The sequence below is a fragment of the Humulus lupulus genome, chromosome 2 (genome assembly GCF_963169125.1).
Source record: "Humulus lupulus chromosome 2, drHumLupu1.1, whole genome shotgun sequence".
In the NCBI taxonomy this organism is placed as follows: Eukaryota; Viridiplantae; Streptophyta; class Magnoliopsida; order Rosales; family Cannabaceae; genus Humulus; species Humulus lupulus.
This window is the reverse complement of record NC_084794.1, coordinates 279,418,719-279,438,919: the sequence shown is the minus strand read 5'-3', so window position 1 is coordinate 279,438,919 and position 20,201 is coordinate 279,418,719. Positions and strand designations below refer to the sequence as shown.

Genomic DNA, 20,201 nt, shown 5'->3' with positions numbered 1-20,201 from the left:
GTTTGCAACCCTTTTCTGGAAACTTCCCTCGATACACCTTTCTTCTCCTTAAATATCGAGGCATTGTAGCACTCCCTCGCTTCCCGCTGATTTCCCAACACACATCCTACTCCTGTGTCGGTTGGGAATTTCATGGCAAGGTGCCATATTGAGGTAACGGTTCGTAGGTCGACCAAAATTGGCCTTCCAATTACAACATTATATGTTGAAGGACATTCAACTACTATTAAAGTAGTGAGTAATGTCCTGTTTACAGGTGCAGTTCCTATTGTAACTGGGAGCCTCATCGACCCAGTTCGGTTGAGCCCTTCGCCGGAAAAACCATAAATGGTTTGGTTGCATGGCTCCAGGTCCTTGACGGACAATTTCATTCTTTCTAGTGAAGACTTGTAGAAGATGTTGGCTGAGCTTCCTGTGTCAACCAATACCCTCTTAACCACCATGTTGGAGATTTGAACGTCAATGACCAGCGGATCAGAGTGTGGGAATCGTACGTGCTGGGCATCATCCTCAGAGAAGGTTATCAATTCCTCCTCTGTTCGAGCCTTCTTTGGTGTTCAATCCTCCACACTCATCATCTTGATGTCCTAGTCGTGGTGTAAGGTTCGGGCGTATCGCTTCCTTGCCTTCCCACTGTCCCCTGCAAGGTGTGGGCCACCGCAGATGGTGAGTAATGTACCTGCCACAAGAGCTGGCTGTAAAGGTTGTGAGCTTGGCATGCAGGCGCCTGCTCGTTACCACCTTGAGCCTCTCACTGAGACCCTCCTGGAGCTTGCACGTATCTCCTTAGATCACTACAACAAATTTGACTAAATATTACAATAAAATATTACACAATTTTAAAAGCGTTATTATTGATTAGCCAAAAAAGTTAATACTGGCGCCAAATAATTTTTTTTTTGTTAAAATATCCCGCCTTTACTTTTTCCCCACAGTTAACTCTCATTTTCATTCTCTAAAATCATAAAACAAAAGAAAATGATATCCTGAAATGGGTTCTCTCTACCCTAACCTTCATGACTCACGCCTCACGCGCCTCTCCCCTTCACTCGGTCTCTCTCTCTCTCTCTCTATCCCTTCTCTCTCCCTCTCGCATGGCCAAAGGATGAATGGAAGGGTACAGGGGCTTCTATGTCTCAGCGATGGGCTTTGGGCAGGGACGGTTTGCCTTCCCCTCGTGTTCTTTCTAAGTCTCAGCGATGGAACGATATCTCTCTCTCTCTCTCTCTACTTGCAATTACAGAGACGATGTGTGGGATTTGAGCACGCAATGAGGCTTAAAAAAAAGTCCACTGCTAAACTTCAGGACTCCAGGTTCTCTTTCTCTTTCCAAACTGAGTTTTATTCTGGTATTTTCTCATTTTTTTTTTATTTGAGTGGAGTGAGATTTTGAACTTGAACTAGGGTTTTATGACCCAACTACTCTAGACTTTTGGACCATTAACGAAAACTATACATACTAGTCCTTAATAAAACTTACAAGTGAAAATACCATAACCTTATTAAGAAACTTGTAAAAATAAGAGTTAAACTTACATAAAATTTAGATTAGGATATGGGATCCCATTGTTTGTTAAAACAAAACAAAACATAATTTAAAATAAAAAGGGATTACATAACAAGTGCGGAAAAATACATGTAAAACCATAAAAAACAAGACTACATCCTCGAATCATAACGCTCGGCTCTTGAATCCATTCGACCTCAATACACATTCTCCAAGCTTCCAAGAACCTTTCCCGCCACTAAGACTATTTTCGTGCACATATAAACAAAAAGGAATGAGCCTAATGCCCAGCAAGGAAAAATCTAACACATAGTTCATATACATAAATTCCATAAGAAACATAAAAACATAACATAACATTTATATCATACACATACTATAATGGCCATTATTACTTGGGGTCCCATAGACTAAACAAGTCATATGCCCATTAGATTAGTGGGGTCCTACTAGCTAAGCAGGTCATATGCCCATAATCCATTTGGGGCTTGTTAGTCATATGGGTCATATGCCCAAGCCTACAAACATACATAACATAACATAACATATTTCATAACATAAAAACATAAGACAACATATAAAAAGCATATAACATATAAATTCTATCCTATTTTCCTTACCAACGTTACCGGGATATGAGGACAGAGTTGGGACTTTGGAACACACCTAGAAGCCATTATGAAAGGGTGAGTCTATTGAAGAAAAAGAGATGAAAGAGATGAAGGAACTATACTTTTAAAAATATACTTACCAAAATATTTTGCTCAAGAACTTAGATTTCCTAACCAAAATAAGAATAAGGTTAGAATGAGTAGAAGACTATGAGAACTTTTAAAAAAGTATAGAAACGAACTAAAGTTTGGGATACCTTGAAGAATTATAAGACCGATCTAAACCTCGAACCAAAATACTATAAAACCTTACTTCCCCAAGTGTTTGATAAGCTTATGATGATAAAGCTTATGATTCCCAACCCAAGTGTTTACACTCTCACACTCACCTAGCAACTTGCAGCCTCTGAACTTAGACTAAAAGATGAATAATGGCTGGGTACTAGGTCCTATTTATAGAGTTTAGGAATGAAAGGATCTTAATTTAACTTGAATAAAAATAATGGCTTTTTAAGTGAAAATAATTTGAATTATCGTTCAGCAGAGGCTGAAGACTCATTCAGAAAGGTGCTGGACTTATCAAGAGGTTGAAGGTTTGAATGGGAAACGATTTTGAAAACATTCAAAATATGCTGAAGGAGGCGATATATCGCCTGGACCATTATGCCCGAGGCAAACGTGCATCGTTTTGTGTTTTTCGTATCTACATGCTGCGATATATCACCCTCTATAGCTGCGATATCTCGGCATACGCTGATTATTTAAACATGAAATTACACATTTTTAGCTTGATTCAAATTGAGTAAACAGCCTTGATTAAGCCCTTAAACGTTTTCAAAGCTGCTGACTGACCTTAGAGTATTCAAATTATAACCTTAATAAATTATATCCTAAAAAATAGTTAATCATTATTAAGCCCATACATAACATGCGCTTAAAATCCTATTGGTTCTTATCTAAACCTTACAGTATAATAAATATTATCCTCAATATCAGGCATATTAATCAAACCTTAGGTTGAATTAATATTCTTAAACTATAGGTTAAACTTAGAAAATCTACAAGTACTACTACGAGTGTCCAAATAAATCCCGGTCTGAACCAAAAATCCACAGTTATAAAGATAATACTATAATTACTATAATACTACTATCTAACTTAGCTAAGTAAAGTTCTTGGACTCTACATTCCAATTCAGGTCAGTTCAGCTCTTATTAAAATCCCATTGCATCAGATTGAATATATGAAATTTTGTTGAGTACTAATACACTAGTGTATCTGACAGGTCAATTAAATGTAGGCTATGACTAATTTATGTATAACACCTTCAATATAGAATTTCAAAACCGAGGGATCATTGAAATTTCAATTTCAGGCAGTTTTTTCTAATGTTCTGTTGTACATATTTGTCATGAATGGAGAACTAATAATCATTTATTCTCTTTCTGAGAATAGCTGGGGATAGGATGATTGATGAGAGAGCGCCCATTGTTTGCCCTTGCTACTGTCGCAATGGTTGTGGTATGCACATATAATTTATCTCTTAAAAGTTAAATCCATGTTGTTAAAAGTTTCAATTATGCGGATTTGACTTGTGTTGTGTAATCACACAAGGAATTTGGACTATATTTCCTTATGCGGTGGCTGCTTCAACAACATTATTCCTTTACCTGCAATGTCAGTACTCTAGCTAGACAAAACCTTATACAAATTTTTGGACATCCTTTAATATAGACAAAAGATATCATGATATATAATACAAAGAAAATCAACCATGATTTATATCTTTGGGTGGTATTGACAATCACTTGTTAGATAACCATCCACTATAGTTATAGCTTTTATAATTTGGGAAAGCAAAGTTACTTTGATTGGATTTTATCTCATTTTATGTTTGTGGCAAAGCCAAAACACATCTTCACTATGTGTCCGGTGTTACATTTTCAATATCACACATATATTTTGCTATAATTTTTCATGTCTTAAGGGCATAGCTGAAAGTGCATTACAGAAAGATATAACTCTGGCTGTTGAGGGTTTGTTAGGAGTTGTCTTTACAGTGGCTGCATTAACAGATGAAGCAATGGATGCTGGTGAGGTATTTATTTTTTTTGCTATAAGATTTCTTCTATATAATAAAGCAAGCAGTTCATCTGAGGGCTGACTAGCTTGCCTTGTGTACCAGCTTCAATCTCTGAGATGTGATTCTGATCCACCTATTATTAAGTCTACCGGGAAAACAACACATCTCTGTTTCTCAGTGGTTGATTCATTTTGGTTGACCATACTTGATGCATTGTCTCTTATTTTGTCAAGGTTCGGTTAACTTTGTACCAATGCATTTGTAGTAGGATTATAAAAATAGTATTCTAGTAGTGCTTTTTTTTTTTTTTTCCTTTTATTAATTAGCTTTGAGTCACTTTCGCAGGTCACAAGGAGAGGCTATTGTGTTGGAAATACTAAAGGGATATCAAGCATTCACACAGGTAATCATTGTTCTGACATGTCATCTCAGTATAGGTTCTTGGTGTGGAATTATTTTCTGTAAATGTCTATTTGCTATTAGAAAAATATATACATATATAGGTCTTGGCTGTAATTTCAGCCGGATAATAAATGGGTTCTATCATGCCACATAATATATTTTCTGTGCTATATATGTCTGGCCATATATGTTGTTGTAAGATTTTTTCGGCTTAAGCTATTTCCTCTTTCTGACCAATGTAAATGATGATTCCAGACATGTGGGGTTCTTCATGCCATTAAACCTTTAAACTTCTTTGTAGCATCACTTTGCAAGTTTACTATAAATTTTCCAAATGAAGCAGAGAAAAGGAGGTACTGAATTATTTTGCAAGTTTAATATGTCTTTGAAATTCTTATGTTCATGTTCTACTATCTTTATGATGAACAATGGTCAAATTTATTTTTTGAAGTACTATGAAGGGTCCCAGGAAAGGGCTTTGGGACAACGATGAAAAGACGCAATAAGGGGCAAAGTAGATGCTCCCCAAAGTGCTTTGACCCTTTCTTCTCCCTAGCGCGAACCAGAGGCCTTTCCTCCATGGGCGATGGGCAACCAAGTATGTCCATTAAGTGAAGTAAGGTAACTTTAACCCATTTTTTTAATTTATGATATATAAAGTATGATTTATATGTAAACTAAGGTAACTGAACTTGTCAATTTTGATTTTTTTTTTGTGTTGGTTTATGGATTTGAAAGTTTAAAATCCTAAACCTCAAACATTTAATGGTCCAAATTTTCTCAAATTTTTATAGTTTTTTCTTGCCATTATATATGTAACACTCGATCATGCTCTTTGATGGTTTTTTTTTTTTGCAGTTTATTTTAATATTGATTGTGTTCATGTTGCCATTTACAGACCAAAAGCAAACTGTTGAAGCAAACCACGACCACACCCCTGCTGAAGCCTCCCTCACGCAGCTGAAGCACACCACGACCACACCCGTGTTGAAGTTGTTGGGTCTTTCATCCCTCCCCCTATGTTTATCTCTCCTGCTGGCTATGAGCAAGAACAGAAGACCTCTGTTTATCTCTGTGAGAGGTATAGTTTGTGTTTTTTTTTTTTTTTTTTTTTTCATATTTCAATATCAAGTAAACATTTTGAATATTATCAGTATATATATATGTGTGTGTGCTTGTGTTAGAATTATTTCTAAAATCCTGACTTTCATATGTTTGTCTCTCATTTTTTAGATTGAGCGTAATTTTCTGAGAGCTTGTGTTTGTGAGAACTAGTTTTGTCAGAGAGAAAGGTGTTGAAAAACTCAATCTTCGAGTTGCAATTTTTGAGTATGTACTATTGCTTTGTGTGACTAGAACCAAGTAATTTTAGTTGTGTTTCTTCTCTTAATTTCTCAGTTATTTTTCATTTCTGCTTTCATGCTACTTCTTTTGTGTTAAATCTAAGTGTTTTAAATCATGGATTTGGAGTAGTTAATCCTCAGTGTGCCTTAGAGTTTGGTTGTTTGGGCCTATGGGAAATTTTTCATGTTCTATATGTCATTATCTTTTGTGGCATTTTTGGCTTGTTGGTCTTATTTCTTCTATGACAGACTTTGTATTGTTATGTTTTCTTATTTTGATGAATATATTTGGATACTACCTTGGAATTTTTTCAGCATATGATTATCTTATTTCTATTTGGTTTTAGGTCTATAAATAAGAGTCCCCTTTTCATTTTGTATTTCTATTTGGTTGTGATTATGTTGGTTCTTGTGAGTGTTGAAGAACATGTTTGAAGGGTTCCCTTTCTTATTTCATTTCTGTGCACAATAGCTATTTGTTTAGTTGATTTTCCTTAGTTTGAATGCCTCCATGCACGACTAATATGAAGGGTTAAGTAAGGTATATACTTATTCAAACTACTGGATAGATTGAGATTTTTGATTCATTGGAATTAATTCACCCAAAGTAAATGGAACTTTTAGGTAAATTAAGAGTGATTTTAAAATAAATTAATTAACCATATAACTATTAAGTATTCTCTTGACAACAACACTTACTGAATACCTTACTATTTGTATTTGTTAGTGTCTTTAGTTCTGTTAGTATTACCTGTTAATATAGACTCTTCCTGTAACTAATTGTAGTTAGTCTCTACAATGGTTAGAATTGCTTGTGTTGATATTTTTGTAGTTATCTCTCCTTTAGTCCTTTTTGTTGTATTTTTTTGTATGAAGTTAGGATTGTCCAGATTTGATTTATGCATGTTGTATTATCTGATTTTATTAAGCTTTTGTTATAAGTGCTAACTGAAGCTCTACTCTCTTAAAGTTAAACTATTATTATTTGAATATCTTTTTTTTTTGCAATTGTATTTCATTTGCATGTTTTAGGTTCTTGATCACAGAAGTGAAAAGACATTTAAATTTTGCATGTTTAGTAAATTTGTTCTTCTATTTTATTAGTTATCTTTTTCGCTGAAATACTATGTTTTGCACACTACCTTTATGTATTTTTTTGTAATGATGAAATGGAGATCATTGGCACTTGTCTAATTGAGGATACAACCACATTGGATTGTGAAATTTTGGCCATTTGATAATTGAAAATTTGCTTCCATATGTAAGCAATTTATGAAAATATTGAAACCTGCCGTTCTTATTTGATAATGACGAAGTGCTTAGCTCCAATTACTCAACATGTTATGTACTCAACTTAGTTTTTTATTTTGTTTCTTAGTCATTGAGTTAATATAATATATGGCTTTAGTTTATTCTTGTTTCTTGCCTGACCTTTTATTTTCTTGAGTTCTTTGATTCCTTCCAGCTTTTCCTCTATTCTGAAGTTGTTTTTGAACTAAGAGAGATGAGTAGGTATTTAACAACTTTATTTTATAATTTAATTTATATTAATAACAAGGAGGAAAGAATCCATTGAGCGTTTCTGTGGCTGCCTAGTAATAATTTTACGGGATAGGTCTATATGTATATGCACTTAACAATTTGTGATTCTGACAATGTTTTCGTAAAAGATGTGTCTATGCTATTGGGTTTTCTTTATAAATTAGTTGTTGAATTGTATATATATATATTTATATGTTTGGTTGGTGTATCATTTGCATTTTCATTTCATAATCATAAAGTGTTTGAGCTAACTTTTCTAATGAGTATTTTACCAAGCATAAATCTTCAATCTTTCATGCCTATGTGTTGTAGTTAGTGTAATTGCATGGCCGACTTATAAAGTCGTAATGAGGTTATTAACTTTCTTTCTTTTTGTACTCTTTTAGTTTACTATTAACTCTAAGTTTAAGAATTAATTATTTAAACTCTTGTGTAGCTAAGCAAATCAACCTCACAACAAAGACAAGTGCACACTGGAATGGATGATGAATTGGAGGGTGGAGCAAGCTTCATGGTTTACTTTTTGTGTATCTTGTTATGTTTCTATTTTTTTACTTTTGAAGCAAAAGATGTGCAAGACTATAGAATTTTATTATGTATTGTTTCAAACTTAAGTTAGAATTTACTAAGAACTTTTGAAGTGGACATTGTCATGGTTTGAAGGAGTTCGTCTTCAAATGTAAAAATACTCATGGTTCATCATATATATTGAATATTTTAGATTTTTTGATCTATTTAATATTACACTTTTGATCAATTGTGATTTTTTTTTAATCAAAATACAATAATAAAAACATTTTACAACAGTTAAACATGCATACTACAAAATAACAAAATGTTATTACTAGGAGAATTTACAATAATTATGGTTGTTTTGTATAATATATTATAATTGGGACAAAAAGTTATGATTTATATAATAGAATGAACTAAAAACGTCATAAAATGATCAAATATAGCCAATTTTCATAACAGTTGGAAAGTGTTATGCATAAAGTATAAGATTAAACTTCAAATTTATAATCAAATACTCTAACTAAATGTTATTATTTGAATATTATAGCAACTAAAAATGTGTTATTGAATAGTTTAAGATAACATCGAACATAATATTCGAATACTGTTATAGAAAGACATGACTTTTAATAACAGGGGCTACGTTAGCGTTTTCAGAAGCGTTATCAATACTCCCGGTTAGCAGTTTTTAAGTGTTATGAATACTGTTTTTTCTTGTAGTGGATGTCCCTGTCTGATCAGGAACTCAATCTCATCCTTCAACTGGTTGCACTCATTGGTGTCATGTCCATAGTCGTTGTGAAAACGATAGAATTTTGTGGTATCCCTCTTAGAGATATCCTTCCTTATAGGCACTACACCAAATACCCCTTTCCATAACACATGAATATAATAGTATTGAAAAAGTATTATAATACATCAAATAGTAAAATAACAGGTGGGAAAAAAAATTGGTCGTACCAAAATTGGCGGTACCAAAATTTTGGAGCCAAATTATCTTCTACTTTTTAATTTTTTATTTGCCTCTATTTTTTTATTTCCAAAGCTCTAAACAGTTTTCTAACACACTTCTGACCAACCCTCAAGCGATACCCAGTTAGGGTTTCAGTATAAGCCACCGTCTTCCTCTTCTTCTTCTAATAACAATGGTGATCCTGATCTTGAAACTTCTGATCTCAGTCATGGGGTGGTCGAGAAGGAGAAGGTAGAGGAGGTAAGTGGAGCTTCTATTCATCAGGAGCTTGCCGGCAAAACACTCTTAACCTAACTAACCCAACTGCCTACTATACCGATTCCTTGCTTCCTTCTATCTATATCTACATACATACGCACACCTTCTATATCTACATACATATACATATTTATATGTATAGATAAATATAAAATTTCCCAGCCTTTTATTTAACTTGCTTTACTTCATTTTCTTTTCCCGGAAAATTCTTCTCTAGGATTTCCCATAAAGGTGCAGTTTGGACTCATAGAAAGGATTGATCTAAAACCATAAACCAACGAAAATGTGAGGTCATGATTGGATCAACACGTGTCTACCAGACGAATTGATCGTAGAGATCTTCCACCTACTTGATTCTAAACCCAACCGTGATGCTTGTTCCTTCGTCTGCAAGCGGTGGCTAGCCCTAGAGCGCCTCAGTCGCAACATGCTCCAGTTCAGCGCTACCAGAAGTCCTGACCTCTTTGTCAAGCTCCTTACCCGTCGATTATTTAATGTTCGTAATGTTCACATTGATGAGCGCTTGAATATTACACTCCCCGTTCAGCTCGTAAGATATTTTATTTACCCCAAACTAATTGACCTTCAGTTTCTGCCCGATTCTAGAATGTGATTCACCCGTTTCTTCCTCGTATAATTTTTTTTTCTCTAATTCTAGGTCGTATGATTGGATTGAATTAGGGAAGATGTGGTACCAATCAAGCTAAGCTTGTTCTTCTTTATCGATATGATCCAGTTTATTGTTTATTATTTGATTATGGGGATAGGGAAGAAGGCGCGGGAATAACAATAATGTGGTTTTGTCTCTTCAACTATATGCTACTGAGAAAAATGGGCCTGAAGATGTTGGATTTGAGTCATGTAGTTTATCTGATGCTGGGTTGATTGCCCTTGGTGAAGGTTTTCCGACACTTGAGAAGCTGAGCTTAATCTGGTGCTCTAACGTCTCAAGTTCTGGCTTAATTGCACTCGCCAAGAAGTGCTCATTTTTAACAGCTTTAGATTTACAGGTGAATTTTTGGTCTACTATACTTGAAATTTGATGTGTTTTATGCGGGTCTTATCTGTTTCTGTTAAAATAAATGAAAATATATTCATCGTTTACCTCATTTTTTCCAAGTTTTTGTGACATATCATTTTGGTATGGTTTTCTTTAAGGGTTGCTATGTTGGAGATCATGGTCTAGCTGCTGTTGGATAGTCTTGTAAGCAGGTTTGGTATTTAAATTTGCGATTTTGTGAGGCCTTAACAGATGCGGGTTTAGTTGAATTAGCTCTTGGTTGTGGGAATTTATTGAAATCTCTTGGTATTGCTGCTTGTGCTAAGATAACTGATGTCTCACTGGAAGCAGTGGGCGTACATTGCAAGTCTCTTGAGACCCTTTCTTTAGATTCTGAGTTCATGCACAACAAAGGGGTGCTTGCTGTAGCCCAAGGATGCCCATTTTTGAGAGTATTGAAGCTACAATGCATCAATGTTACTGATGAGGCTTTGAAAGCTGTAGGCACTTCTTGTGCGACATTGGAGTTATTAGCTCTATATAGTTTCCAGAGATTCACAAATAAGTTAGTGCCATTTTTTAATCTTTGTCGCCTCAGTTTTTACATCTTTATTTGATATGTGTTTTTGGTCATTTATTGTCGAGCAATGTGTTATCTGATTACAGGTATGAAGAATCTGTAACCATAGAACTCGTTGGAACAAATTAAATCTTGTGTACTTTTTTTTTTGGTCTATTTCATTTGCTCTTAGGTTCATTTTTCAATTTTTATATTGATTGCTCTAAATGTTATTGGGTACCTTAGTTTATAAGATAGAAGGGATGTGATAACAACTTGGTTTTTTTTCATATCTTTATTCTATTTTCTAGTAAGTTCAGTACTTATTCTTTCATTTCATCCTGATTTTAAAACTCAGGGGTTTACGTGCCATTGGGAATGGATGTAAGAAGCTAAAATATCTCACTCTAAGTGATTGTTATTTCCTAAGTGACAAGGGTTTGGAAGCTATTGCCACTGGTTGCAAGCAACTTACTCATCTTACAGTTAATGGGTGCAACAATATTGGTACTTTGGGACTGGAATTCATTGGGAAATCTTGCTCGTATGTATCTCTCCCAGCTTGAATTAAAATTGGTATAATAGGAGGTAATACTATGAATGAATAAGATGGAGTTCACTTTTAAGTTACACACATTGACTATTCTTGAGTTATGTTTAGTTCCATGATATTACTAGTGTATTAATAATATGACATTTCCTCCTTTCCATGTTATGTGAACTATTTGTTTAAACAACTTGATTAGAGAAGTAATTATAATCTTTGCTTTGTGCCAATTAGTTGTTCTTATTTATCATTTTATGTAAAAGTAGATCAATTTGTGTTAGGATAAGCTCGGTTATTTGTTCCACTAAATTATGCTTGTTCCGTATATCCTGGATAATTGCAGGCTTCTTACTGAATTGACTTTGTTGTATTGCCAAAGGATTAGCAACCGTGCACTTCTCGAGATTGGAAGGGGTTGCAAGCTCCTACAAGCGCTTGATTTAGTCGATTGCTCAAGTATTGGAGATGAAGAAATTTTTTATATAGCCAAAGGCTATAGGAATTTGAAGAAGCTTCACATTCGTCGATGTTATGAGGTACGTTCTCTGTCTCACTTATTAATTACATGGTTTATAAGTATTCCTTCTCCCATAAGATCCATTTGTATACACCTTCCAATTTTTTTATTTAATGTTGTTTAAACAAAATATTTAAAGTAAATATGATACTTGTTGACACTCTTAATACCATATCATTGTTACTGAAGAAAACTTCATTGTTTATACGATGTATTTGATTGACTTCTGTTAAAAAGTTTTCTTTTAGTGGTTGGTCTGGTAGTTACCATGTGAATTATTTATGACAGTATATATATCACTCTCTTGATTTCCATGCTTTATGTGCTCTATATGCTGTCACAGGTACAATTTTTTGTTCTCCTTTTTAATCTACTCTCGGATTATTTTTACTCCGCAATGATGCATTCCAATTTTCTTACTTAATTTATTTCTGCGCATACCTTTTTCTCTTGATTTCCTTATTGTAAACTTACCTGCCCCCCTCTCTTTCCCTTCTTCCTTTGGGGTTTGAATAAGCTATCTTAAAAGTCATCTTTTACATCATATTGGCTATCTGTTTCTTTGGATATAATAAATATCTCTGAATATTGTTGCTAAGAAACTCTGAGAATGAAAGAGAGAGTGCAACTATAACTGAAATTAGTCCTTCTTTTTTAGTAAGCCTAATCACATGTTTGCCTTGCACACATATAATATGAGTGTCATCTGATTCTAGGCCATTGGATCTTATATATATCTTACATCATGCAGCTATGTTTACATGCACACAAGCATGTAGTGCTCTTTATTGCTTCTTACATTATGCTATTATATTTATATGCACAGAATCATATGTTTATGATTACACTGCTCTTAAGACCATTGAGATTCATTCAAAGAGTGAATTTATAATAATTTGTGATCAAAATATTGTATTATTCTGTGATTCTTTTTGGTGTGTTTCATTTTCTTATCTGAGTAATGGCCCTTGAGCTTATGTTGTGTTGTATTCTACTTTGTTTTAATGAATTAAGTGTGTGGCCTCTGTCTAGGAAAATACCATTTTAAATTAAAAAAAAATCCAACACAGCTGTTTGAAAAGTGCACTAATCTATCAAGTCCATGTGCCTAAGATGATGCCTTTTGCAAGTTTCTTCTCTTTTTCCACTTGCTGCCCCTGTTTTGCATTATGAGTGAAATCTGAAGAAAAAAAATAAAGGGGTTTATTCAAGCAATAGATGGCAGAGATATCTGATGTTCTTCAACTGGCAAGGAATGTAAGCACTTTTGATGTTCTTCAACTGGCAAGGTTTTTTTTTTCTTCATTTGTTATCTTTTTTGCTAACATACTCTTTTGACCATTTCTCTGCAGGATCACAGAGAGTGAATGACAGGTGGGAGGTTTGTGTGAGCCTTAGTGATGGGAAATTTCAACAGGTATTTGAATTTTTATGTTAAATGAGAGTACTTTGATGTTGTTCTGCACTTTTAAGGGTGTTTTATTCTGATTGTTTTCTCTTGTTAAACCAGGTTAGGTTTGTAAATTCGATTGCCATAATCAAGGGTGGAACTCATGTAGATCACGTCACAAGTCAGATCACTAATCATGTCATGAATCTTGTAAATAAGAAGAACAAGAATGCCAACTTGAAAGCCCACAATGTGAAGAATTATATATGGGTTTTTGTCAATGCTCTTATTGACAATCCTGCTTTTGATTCTCAAACTAAAGAAACTCTTATTATTCGTCCAAGCAGTTTTGGGTCTAAATGTGAACTCCCACCAGAGTTCTTAAAGAAAGGTTGGGGAAGCTCTTTGCTTGTTAATGTAGATGCACTCTTATCATTACTTTCTGTATCTCTGTTTATGTTTGACCTTTTAAACTTGCAGTGGCAAAGTCTGGCATTATGGATAGTCTTCTTTCCTGGGCCAACTTCAAGCAGAACAAGGATCTTAAGAAAACAGATGGAGCTAAGACAGAAAGGGTTCACAATATCAATAAGCTGGAGGAAGGAACTCTGAAAAATGTACCTTGATTTTGATTGAAGGAGATTCGGCCAAAGCTCTAGTAGTAAATTGAATGGCTTCAACAATTAGTTCATTCATAATCTGAACTCATTAGATTTCATTTTAACTCATTTGAGTACAAATAGATGGCTGGACTCTGTCATTGGTCGAGACCATTATGGTGTTTTCCCATTGAGGGGTAAACTACTCAATGTAAGGGAAGCTAGTGCTACTGCCCACCAACAGAAGAAGACATTCCAGAAGGGAAAAGTTTGGTAAAATTTTGAGATTTCCTTACCCTTCAATGGATACTAAGGTGAGATTTTTAATTTTTCATTGTCTTAATTACTAATACTATTTCAGGTTGTAGTGGCATATAATCCCTTTGGTTGGCCCCGTACTGACATTGTTAAAATACCGGTAAGTATATGTTTGCTCAGTTCACATTATCATATATTAGAATATTTGAATGAATATAATACTCTCTCCAATATGGTCTGAGAATCACAATTTCCACCAGGTTAATGTAATGACCCACTAATCTAGACTATTTGGACCATTAACGAAACTATACATAAAACTTACAATTTTGCGGAAATACCATAATTTTATTGAGTAACTTGTAAAAATAAGAGTTACTTACAAAATAGAATACTAAGAAGGATATGGGATCCCATTGTCTTTAAAAACAAAAACATGATTTAAATGAAAAGAATTACATAAGAAATGCGGAAAATACATATAAAACCATAAAGAGGTAAAATGAGACTACATCCACGAATCGAATAACGCTCGGCCCCTTGACTCCATTCACCATCGATACACATCCTCTAAGCGTCACGAATCTTACCGCCTCTAAAGCTTATTTTCCTGCACATAAAACAGAAAGGAATGAGCCTAATGCCCAGCAAGGAAAATCTAACACATAGTCATAAACATAAATTTCATAATAAACGTAAAGACATATCATAACACTTAATACATACACTTATTATAATGGCCATTATTACTTGGGGTCCCATAGACTAAACAAGCTTATGCCCATGAGATTAGTGGGGTCCTACTAGCTAAGTAGGCATATGCCCATAATCTTTTTGGGGTCTTGTTAGTCAAATAGGGCATAAGCCCAAGCCTACAAACATACACATTCATAACATATTCATAACATATCATATTTCATAATATAACACATAAGATAACATAAGCAATACACATATAGATTATATCCTATTTTCCTTACCAAAGTTACCGGGATATGATGGACTAAGTTGGGACTTTTGGAACACTCCTAAAACCATATGAGAACGAGTGAGTCTTAAGAAGAAGAAATGAAAATGAATAGGAAGACTAAACCATTGAGAAATATGCTTACCACAACTTATGTGCTTAAGAACTTGGATTCCCTAACCAAAATAAGAATGAGGTTAGGGGACTGAGTAGAAGGCTTTGAGAAAGAAAATAACATGAAACAAATGAAATAGAGTTTCGGGTTTACCTCAAAGACCTGCAAGACCAATCTAACCACAACCGAAATACTAACGAACCTCACTTCCCAAAGTGTTTGATAAGCTTATGATGTTTAAGATTATGACTTTCCCACCCAAGTGTTTAACTCTCACACTCTCCTAGCACTTGCAACTTCTGAACTTAGAGTAAAAGGTGAATAAATGGCTGCATACTAGGTCCTATTTATAGAGTTTGGGAATGAAAGTATCTTTATTTTACTTGAATAAAAATAATGGCTTTTTAGGTGAAAAATATTTGAATAATCGTTCAGCAGAGGCTGAAGACTCGTTCAAAAGATGCTGGACTTATGAAGGAGTTTGAATGGCTGAAAGGAAAAGAATTCAAAAGTGTTTGAATTTATGCTGGAGGAGGCGATATATCGCCTGGACCATTGTTCCCGAGGCGACCGTACATCGATTCGTGTTTTCCGTATCTACGTGCTGCAATATATCGCCCCCTATAGCTGCGATATATCGGCACACGCTGAATATTTAAACACGAAATTACACATTTTTAGCTAAGTTTGAATGGAGTAAACAGCCTTGACTAAGCCCTCAACGTATTCAAAGCTGCTGACTGACCCTATAACATTTAAACTTTACTCCTTATTAAATTTAATCCTCAAAAATACTTAATCCTTAATCACCATTCATAACATGTGCTTAAAATCCTATTGGTTGATATCTAAACCTTATAGTATAATAAATATAATCCTTAATATCAGTCACATTAATCAAACCTTAGGTTAAACTTAATATTCTTAACTATAGGTTAAACTTAGAAAATCTATAAATACTACTATGAGTGTCCAAATAATTCCCGGTCTGAACCAAAAAATCCACAATTACAAAGATAATACTATACATACTATAATACTACTAAATAATTAGCTAAGTAAAGTTCTTGGACTCTATAGTTAATGATGTCAATTTCTTAACCCAGTAGTTACATATTATAAAATCAGGCAAGCCAACCACAAATGGGCACTAAAAATGGAATGCTAACTTAAGTTTATTTGTCAATTTTACATCTGTAAGGAACTTTTTTATTTCTTTTCTCTGATTTGACAAAAAAATTTGCATGCTAAAATAATGCTAATTTGATTGTCATATGTTACAAAGTTGATGTACCAATACAACAGAGCTATCTCTGGTATGGTTCAAGCACTGGTGATTCTGATTCTCAGGTAAGCACTTCATGTGCTATGGTTGTCGAGTTATTCAAGTCCCAAATTTTTCCAAGCAATGCCTTCAGTACTTAAAATGACCTGTCTTGCAGGCTTCAGGGGCATACATTTTCTGGCCTAATGGGGCACCTCCAACTGTTGTTTGAAGATCAGTAAGCACTTTCTTGCAGTTCAATGTATATATATGTTATTATTTATTTTTATAAAATATTATCAGGCCAATTTATGATAATAAGATTTGAAAACAACAAATTAGTCGAGAGCTTCTAATGGTTTTGACTTCTGATCTGTTATCTAATTTCATGCATTTTAACATTATATGATAATCTCATCTAGTATTCAGAATTAAGATGAAATTAATCATCTGTTGTACCTAATTTAGTGTTGTAAGACCTCCATGGAGATGCTCTCTGCTATATATATTGGGACCTGATCATGTTTTCATTCATTAGTAATCTTATTAGTATAAATAATATGAATATATTATCATTAGAAATATAAACAATTAAGTGGTAGTCAAAAAAGTTACCACATAAGAGAAAATTCCAATGCCATATCATGTGAATAGTCTTCCCATGTCAAGGGACATAACTCCTTGTATCAGAATTTTTTTCAACTCAGAAACTGACCCAATTGAAAACAATATTCAACAATTTAATACTTGAAGACATACTGAAAATTTATCCAGTAGATCAGTAGACCTACAAGTGTCTCTGCTGTGTGGTGGGGTGTTGTTTCTACTGCACTTATGCAGCTAGCTGCTGCTGCTACAAGGGTATATATATACATATATATTTATATATAAGAATAAAAGAATATCATTAAATATGATAGTTTATATATAGCAGTACAGTTTCTACTAGTAAAAATAATGATAAAAAGAAATAGACAAACAAACACATAAAGGATCTCTATTAATATATTCTCATTATATAGTATAGAGCAATATATATATATATTTATATACTACTAGTGATAGTGAAAATGAAAATGAAAAAGTATATTCTCATTGAAGATCACTTCTGTTTTTTTGGGCCCATTTTACTCTTAGTTGTTGCCTTTTATTGTTCATTTTGCATCTAATTTTGTTATCTATTTTCTGTATATTGCTTCAAAGTTCCTTATGTGTTTGCTACTAGTCTTCATGTCTAAAGTTTATTAAGTCATTTCTCTTGTACATTTGTTTCTGTGTATAAAATAAAATCTATAGTTCTTGCTAGTTATAGAGCCAAAGTTCTGTGTAATTTTATATTGTCAAGCTCTATTACTGGAAAAGAAAACATGAATTCTAATATAAGAACCAATAAAAGTTTTTTTCTTTGAAATAGTTTAGTATATGGCTTCTCTGTTGGCATTTTTAGGGATGAGGCTGCATTTTATTGCCTTTAGTATGGCATTTTATTGAAACTTTGCATTTTTGATAGTTCTTTAATTGTTAAGATTTTTCTATTAAAATGACTACGAAGGTGGAGGTCTTAATTTCTGACTCCTTATCTATTTTTAATCTCTGCAGATAGTGGCCTTGAGATATCTTCAGCAGTCTGATGGGTCAGATGTTCTTCCTACAAAACAAGCTTTGTTTTTCATTGTCTTACTCCAATATGTTCCCAGATTGCTTCGAGTATTACCGTTAACTTCAGAATTGAATCGAACAGCCGGTGTATTTGCTTAAACTGCTTGGGCAGGTGCTGCATACTATTTGCTATTGTACACGCTAGCCAGTCATGTGAGTACCCATTTAGTTTTGTAGCCTCTGCTTTTCTCTTTGAATTTATTTTGATTCTTCAATTCCTTGTTTACTTTTAATCTGATACTTGTGTTTCTTATGTTTTGGGCATGAAAACTATGGTGTTTCCCTTTTTTGGCTCCTATACTTGTGTTACAGGAAATTCAATGTATATAAGGTCCAAACTCCAATTTAGTTGGGTCTTTTTTTATCCTAGTTATTTTTCCACGTACATGAAGAGAGAAACATGCAAAAAACAGATATCAACAGGTGAAAGATGACTTTTCTTATAAATTATAATGAATAGTATTTGAGATGCTTTTAAAGGTTGTAGTTATGTTTCTAATGGTCCCCTAATTAGGATTTCATTGATAGTTATTTAATTTTACTTGCTTTTCAGTTCCTTCTTGACTTTTTCTCAAACACCATAAGTGTTTGATGATTTCAACATGTGAATAACAAAAAAAAAAAAGAAGGGAAAAAAAGGCTTAGTTTTAGCTTCAGAAAAACAGCAAGAAGTGGGCACTCACTTAGAGAGCAATTCCCAGAAAATGAAGACAACTGTTTTGGCCAATGATGGTTCTTGTAGAAATACATTGAACAAGAAAGTTGGGCAGACCCACATACCATTTTTGGTCTCACTGTTGCCCACATCCCATTTTCTATCTTTTTTTTTTTTTTCCATTTCATTGTCTGGGTACTGTTTGATTAAACTTTGGGAGTTTCCTATGTAATTTTGAACCATTCTTTATGTTCCCTCCTCCATTATATACCATAAAAAGAACCTCTGTTTTTGACATAAACCACCCTCTTTGCAAAAACTAATTGTTTTAATGCCCCGGTATTCAGCACCATGAATATTAATTGTTTTAATGCTCAATATTACAGATATCAAACAAGTATAGTTTGATCTACGTAATCACCAAGCTTGTGTTGCTATTCGTTTAAGACTTGGAGACGACTACTGCAGTTTACAGAAATAGAGTCAGTCCACAAGTATAATTTTGAAGGCTTTGTGTTGAGTAGCTGTAGAATATTTTGTGCTAAAAGTAGTAACTTTTCAATATGTTGAATATTTAAGATTACTTGAATACTTAAAGAACATTTTGTTGTTGATGACAGTGTTGAATGTTTTAAACTAATTTGTGGATTGTTAATACAATGTTGAATGTTTTTACTTTTTGTGATTTGAAAATCAAGTTCATTTGATGAAGTTAGTATATATTAGAAAGTTAATTTTAATTATATAAAAAAATAAAAATATAATAGAATAAATTAGTGTTATATAAATTAATATATAATGAGAATTTAAACTTATCTAAATATTAAAATAATACGAAAATTGTGTTATAATATCTATTGCAATAACACTTTTTATGTAAAGAATTTTGTTATGCAAACTTCATTATATAACACAAATAATGTGTTATACTAAAGTGTAGTATAACACAAAAAATGTGTTATACTAAAGTTTAGTATAACACAAATTTATAAGTATTGAAATGTGTTATATAATCGACTATAAATAATATAATTAAACACTTATCTATTTATTAAAATAACACAGAAAGTGTGTTATCGTTGACAGTATAATAACACATCTGTATAACAATGATAAAGTGTTATGTAAAGTACCCTGACCTACGATAACATAGTCGGTCTTAACACATCAAAAAGTGTTATGGTATGTTTTGATAACATATTTTTGGTGTTATTAAAATCATTTTTTCTTATAGTGAGGCGTTGGTCACTTATAAGGGACATTGGCATTGGTCGCTTGGTAGACCTCTGCCCTACTTTTGACAAGGGCCGTAAAGTCAGTGAATCTCGACTCATATTTATTTCTTTAGGGCATTTATTCTCAGACGTTGATGGCTCATTGCCTGTCCTTTTTCCACCATTTCTGCCATTTCCGTTCCCGTTACCTTCACCATTGCC

General features: G+C 33.5%; 1 protein-coding gene and 1 pseudogene across 1 annotated transcript in view; one reads left to right on the top strand and one right to left on the bottom strand.

Annotated features, from left to right (window-relative positions):
* The first annotated feature begins 9,518 nt into the window (after positions 1–9,518).
* On the top strand, positions 9,519–13,874 carry LOC133815555 (F-box/LRR-repeat protein 4-like; annotated as a pseudogene).
* Positions 13,875–19,207: 5,333 nt separating this feature from the next.
* Positions 19,208–20,201, bottom strand: part of LOC133815554 (uncharacterized) — a 2,895-nt gene continuing 1,901 nt past the window's right edge. The window contains exon 3 of the mRNA XM_062248379.1: positions 19,208–19,227. Within this exon, the coding sequence (XP_062104363.1) occupies positions 19,208–19,227 (20 nt within the window). The remainder of the gene's footprint in view (positions 19,228–20,201) is intronic.